General features: G+C 39.0%; 1 protein-coding gene across 1 annotated transcript; it reads left to right on the top strand.

Annotated features, from left to right (window-relative positions):
* The first annotated feature begins 1,390 nt into the window (after nucleotides 1-1,390).
* On the top strand, nucleotides 1,391-2,311 carry LOC148129087 (olfactory receptor 14I1-like). Its single transcript, XM_087947355.1, has one exon. It carries the CDS (start codon nucleotides 1,400-1,402, stop codon nucleotides 2,309-2,311), a length of 912 nt encoding a protein of 303 aa, XP_087803481.1. The 5' UTR covers nucleotides 1,391-1,399.
* Nucleotides 2,312-5,978: the final 3,667 nt, after the last annotated feature.

Genomic DNA, 5,978 nt, shown 5'->3' with positions numbered 1-5,978 from the left:
AATCTCACCAAATTTGCAGTATGTAACTGCTGGATTACAAGAATAGTAGCTGTAGAATAAGAATTTAAAGATACATCAGTGAGGAAATGTTTTTCTTTATTCTTTTTTTAAAATTAAGTCTATTTTTGAATACAAGTAATACTCTCTGGATCCTAATTAAGGATTCATTTCCCTTATATAATTATCATATCCACTGGTATCCAATGCTAGCCTTTTTCCATTGATCTGTATCATACACTTATGCTTGAAATAGGGTGTGCTATAAATCTTCCACAAAAGGACTTTGAGAGGTTGTGAAAGAAATATAAAGAAACAAAAGAAAAAAGTGGACATAGACTACCTTGCAAAATTATTTCCATTGTCAATTTAAAATGATCAATGGAGAAAAAGTAAGTTTTTAAATTTTAAATTTGTAAGTATTATTCAAAGAAGGTTTAACAGGTAACCTGTCTTCTTATGAGTTTTGACAAAGGAGTTTTATTGTTGTTGTATTCATAGTTTTGATAAACATAGGCTAAAGTCTGAAAGGAGAAATGTAACATTATCAATAAAACAACTGAAGTGCTAGTTTTGTGCTAATCAACAGATATTGAACTTTCTTTTGACACTTCACATCCTTGAATATATCCCATGGCTGCAGATAATTTCTCTGCAACAGTAGAAGAAAGTTCTATCTCTAAAATTTCAAAGGTTGGCAACTCCCTACTGATATGAAAAAAATAAAATGCTCCTCTAAAGTTTGATAACCATAACAGTGCTACGTTCTTCTTTAAAATTTCTTTTCTAATAACAGGAAGCTGGAATGAAGAACTGTCTTTTTAGTTGAAGATATGGTCTTTTATGATACAGGAGATATCATTTAATTATTAATATAAAATAGTTGATGTAAATCTGGGTTCATATCATCGCAAGAAAACTTATATCACCTTTGTTTTTTAAAAATTAAAATTTCAGTAAAATGCCAGAATAACAGTCCCCATTACCCCTCCATTATACATAAATAATTTAAGTAGGCTTGAAATCCATCTTGAGGTATTTCATATCTTTAGGATGTCAAGCAGTTGAAATTTTTTGGTGCAAAGTAACAATTTTTGCATATTTGTATCTGAATTCCAGGTTTAAATAAGACTAGAATTATATGATTAAATAAGAGAATAACAATTCAACTATATTATATTTTTCTCCTGCAGAATTGGTTCCTTAATAAAGGACATCACTACTGAAGAACTTGAAGTTATATAGCTTTCTATGTTATGGAGTGCGCATATCAAATTGAAAATTTGTTAATTGGAGTGTACGGTTTTCTAAAATAGAATCATATTCAATGGGACAACTGGTTGAATTGATATGATTTTCTCTAACAGTTGAAATTTCAGCAATGCCAAACAGAACCATCATCATGGATTTCTTGCTTATGGGATTTTCTGAGCAACGAGAGTTTCAGCTTTTGCATTTTGTGGTCTTTCTCATGATGTATCTGGTTATACTGACAGGAAATCTTCTTCTCGTTATTCTGGTAGTAATGAGCAACCATCTTCAGACACCAATGTACTTCTTTCTGGTCAATTTAGCGATTGTTGATCTGGGATCCACCACTGTCACCATTCCCAGATCTATAGCCAGTGCCCTCATGAGTACAAGAAAGATATCATACTCTGAATGTGCTGCACAAATGTTTTTCTTTGTTTTCTTCCTGTCATCAGACCTTTTCCTTCTCACGGCTATGGCCTATGACAGATATGTGGCTATCTGCTATCCTTTACATTATATGTCTATGATGCAATGGAGAAACTGCTTCCAGATGGCAGGGGTTGCATGGATACTAGGGTTTCTTAATGCTGCCATGTATACGGGAATCATTTTTTCATTGCCTTTCTGTTCCACAGTCATCCATCAGTTCTTCTGTGAAATCCCACACCTCATGAAGATTTCCTGCTATGATCCCAAATTCAATGAAAAGTGGGTACTTCTTTTTAGTGCTTTTCTTGGTGTTGTTTGTTTTATGTTAATTATCATATCATATGTAAAAATCTTTAAGACAGTACTAAGCATGTCCTCAATGGCAAGTAGACAGAAGGCCTTCTCTACTTGCATTCCCCATCTCCTTGTTGTCTGCTTATTATGTGGTACAGGTATATTTTCTCATTTGATTTCAAATTATGATTGGGATGAGATTCTTGCAGTGATCTATTCTGTGATCCCTCCAATGATGAACCCTGTAATCTATAGCATGAGGAATAAGGATATCAAAGCTGCTTTATGGAAGTTGTTTAATCAAAGGATTACAAATCAAAATGGAAAACCTGCTTAAGTTAAATTCTTAAGATTACTTTTGCTGAATGTTTCAAAAATCCCACTAACTTTGTTAACCTAGAGACTAACATCTTTATTATCATTTATATCTTGTGAACTATGATTTGCTTATTTGGATACATAGGGACAGTTCAGAGAACTCCACACATACACTTATCTGAAATGGTTGAAGAACTGCAATTACTTGCAAGTAACCTTTAGCAAAATAGAAATTAGATGTAGCACACACATTTTAACATTGATATATTCATTACAGTATACCTGTTTAATCAATTGAAAATATTCTTGTCTTCCTATGAAATCTCTATTTTGTTCTCATTTTCTGTTTTAAATCTTGAAATCAGGCTCAGAATGCTCTGAGAAATGCTTTTTACTGTTATATGTTTTGTTTTATCCCATCTAAAATGTATTGAGGCCAGGGTCATAGATGATAAAAATATGTGCTTGTCCTGTGAAATTTGCATGAAAAAATGGGATTTGTTATTCTGCATTTATCACACTGGTGCACTGTGCTTTTGCTGATTAATAACTTCTTCATCCAACAAAAAATGGAAACAGCAACTGCAAACAGGGAAAATATCTATATTAGATGTAAGAATAAACATTGTCAATCCATTGCAGGTAGCACAACAATCTATCTGTTGCTTATTGTTATTCTCCATCTACCACTTATTGTTATTTCTGAAGCTCTAACAGAATACACACATTACAAGAAGGCATTACTTTTGATGCTGAAGTAATATATGCCTCTGTAGAATCAATCTACTTATAAACAAACACACACACCATAATAGTGAACAACTGAAACTCATTGAAGCTATTCACCAGAGATTGCAATATATGTTACAGTTAGGAAATCCTTAACTATCATCTCCTACACAATTTTGCAGATACTATGTGCCTATGGATATTTGGACCTTTTCTCTGAGGACTTTCTGTCTTTAATTTTGGATAAGGTTGCATGGCTCCACTCAAGACTGGTACACAATCTGGTAGTTGCCCTAAACTCATAGCTCCTGCTCAATAGTAGATGGCAGCCATGGCCAAGAGGACCTTTGCAGCAGTTTATTTAATGTACTATTTTTATCTGTTCCTAGAACAGGAGATTCCCCCAGATGGTCACTCATGTGCTACTCACTTGATGACTGGACTACTGCACTATGCAATATATATGAAGCTGCTCTTGAAGAAGTTGCAAACGCTACTGCTGGTCCCGAATATGTTGGTGCAATTAATGATGGACATGTTACATTCTGTCTAGCTGATGTCACTGTATTTGAGTGGCAATTGCTACTAGTTTTATTCAACCTGCAGTTCATGATTATGGTTATCACCAATGAAGACCTTCATGCATAGGGCCTATTTACTTGTATTATTACCTGTTTCCAATTGTTTGTGCCTAGCTGCTGACATCACACTTCAGGTCCCTTTGATACAACGTCATCTATTCAGGGGTGGGATTCAAATTTCTTAACAAGCCATGTTCTCTGGGCATGGCTTAATTTGTGGGTGTGTCTTGGTGGTCATGTGACTGGGTGGGTGTGGCTCAGTGGTCACATGACTGGCTGGGCATGACCAACTCAATGTCACTCACATCAAGGGTTACCTCGCTTGGCCCCTCCTCTTCCAGCCACACCTAGCCTCAATGTATCTATAGTTGTGTAAAAATGTTGTTCACCTTTTTTTTTTTACTTTATTATCTACATACTATAGATGTACTGTCATAGACCACTGAAAGGATGTAATGACTCACGTGCTTTGCCCAAGAGGATGATAGGCAACAGGCTTTTAAGGGGCTGCCAGAAAGAAGGGGGGGGCGCAATGTATTTTCCAAAGAAGCAGAAGCCAAAACAAGAAGCAATGGATGGAAATTGAACAAAGAGAGAAGCAACCTAAAACTAAGGAGAAACTTCTTGACCATGAGAACAATTAACCAGTGGACCTGCTTGTCTCCAGAAGTTCTGGGTGCTCCAGCACCGGAGGTTTTTAAGAAAAGACTGGATAGCCATTTCTCTGAAATGGTATAGGGTTCCCCCCAAGGTCCCTTCTAAGTTCTGACACCTTTCCCAGAACTTCCACTCAGATCCAAAATGTGGCTGTGATAGTTGATCAGAGCTCCTCTGTTTTTTATGTGCAGCAGTGTTAGTGTTTAGGACAGAGGTCTCCAAACTTGGCAACTGAAAGACTTGTGGACTTCAACTCCCAGAATTCCTCAGCCAGCAGAGCTTGGGGATTCCTGGTTTAGGATCAGATCTAAGTTAGATGCTTCTCTGTTAATACATAATCCTTAAAAGGGCTCTCCTGTAGGGTCCCTACATGGTCTAATTCAGAGGTTCCCAACCTTTCTGGCACCAGGGAGTGATTTCATGGAAGACAATTTTAGCATGGACCTGTCTCTCTCTCTCTGTGTAGATGTGTGTGTGTGAGAGAGAAGGAGGGGCGGGGGGAGAAAAGTATACAGTTTGGGAAAGAAGCACAAACAGAAATGGTAAATGAAATAGTGGATGGCCACACACGGAGTAAAATAAGTGCGAGGTTGTTTCTTAAAGCCTGCCACCAGATGATTTTGCTTTCTTTTGCTCCTGGAGAAAATCAGAATAAAGAACTGGAAAAGCCTTCACAGGAAGAGGCTTTTTTGTTCTGCATTAGAAGATACAGATAAATCTTCACTGGAAGAGGCTCTCTACTTTTGCTCCAAAGGAAACCCCCAATAAAAGACCTGGGGAAGCAGGAAAAGGGTGAATGACCACCACCTGCACTTTTCAATGGTTCAGCACAGCAATTCTCTTCCAGATTAGACCCGTGACTTTCTGCTTCTAAGACAATTCTAACTCACCCTTCCAGCAAAACAAACCAAAGATCCAGCACATTGAGGAAGTTCTGACAAAACCATTCAAAAGAGAGAAGGAGGGGGAGGGGGAGAGGCAGAGACACACAGAGAGAGACCAAACCAATTCGACCAGCAGTCTTGGTGCAAACGAGAAAGGAATTCCCTTGGAGATCCAGCACTTAAGGTGACATCCCCATGCACATACGTACTTTGGAGGGGTCCCCTTCAACAAGGCTTTGGGAAAGCACTTGGTTGCAAGTTGTGCTGCTGCTTGTTTGTCTTGCAAACTTGGAGAGGTGCAGGAAGGGAAAGCAAGCCCAGGTGCAGTGCTGGGAGAAAAGTGGGGAAGAAGCAGAGGAAGGAAGAAGAGGTAGTAGGAGAAACAGGAAGCAGGATCAGGAAGAGGAGGCAGAAGCAGGCATAGCATAAGGAGCAGGAGGAGGAAGGACCTGGAACTCAGGTGTTGCAAACCAACTGCAAGCCCAGCTGCCAGAGAATCTTTGCACTTTGCATGTGCCAGCCTTACTGTCTGAGGGCAGGAACAAACTGAATGAAGCCCTTACATGCCAGCCGGTGGGAGGGAGAGCAGGCAGCCCTTGGGTGAGAGAGGCAAACTAATCACCTAATTTAGCAGCCCATTCTCTGCCCTATTCACCAGCTGGTTGGGTGTGGCCAGGAGTGAGTGACAGGCAGCACTCTTCCTGCACCCCCCTTGAAAGCAAAAATAGGTCATTTTTAGTATAACAAGCCTCCCTGGAGCCTTAGGAGACCCAAAATGGGGCATAGGGGGGACAGGGGAAGCAGGGGACAGTGCCCCCCACATCCCCACACCCCA

This window comes from Notechis scutatus, chromosome Z (assembly GCF_049901735.1).
Source record: "Notechis scutatus isolate UNSWTSFEM ecotype Mainland chromosome Z, rNotScu1.2, whole genome shotgun sequence".
NCBI classification, from domain to species: Eukaryota; Metazoa; Chordata; class Lepidosauria; order Squamata; family Elapidae; genus Notechis; species Notechis scutatus.
This window is presented reverse-complemented; position numbering and strand designations above follow the sequence as displayed.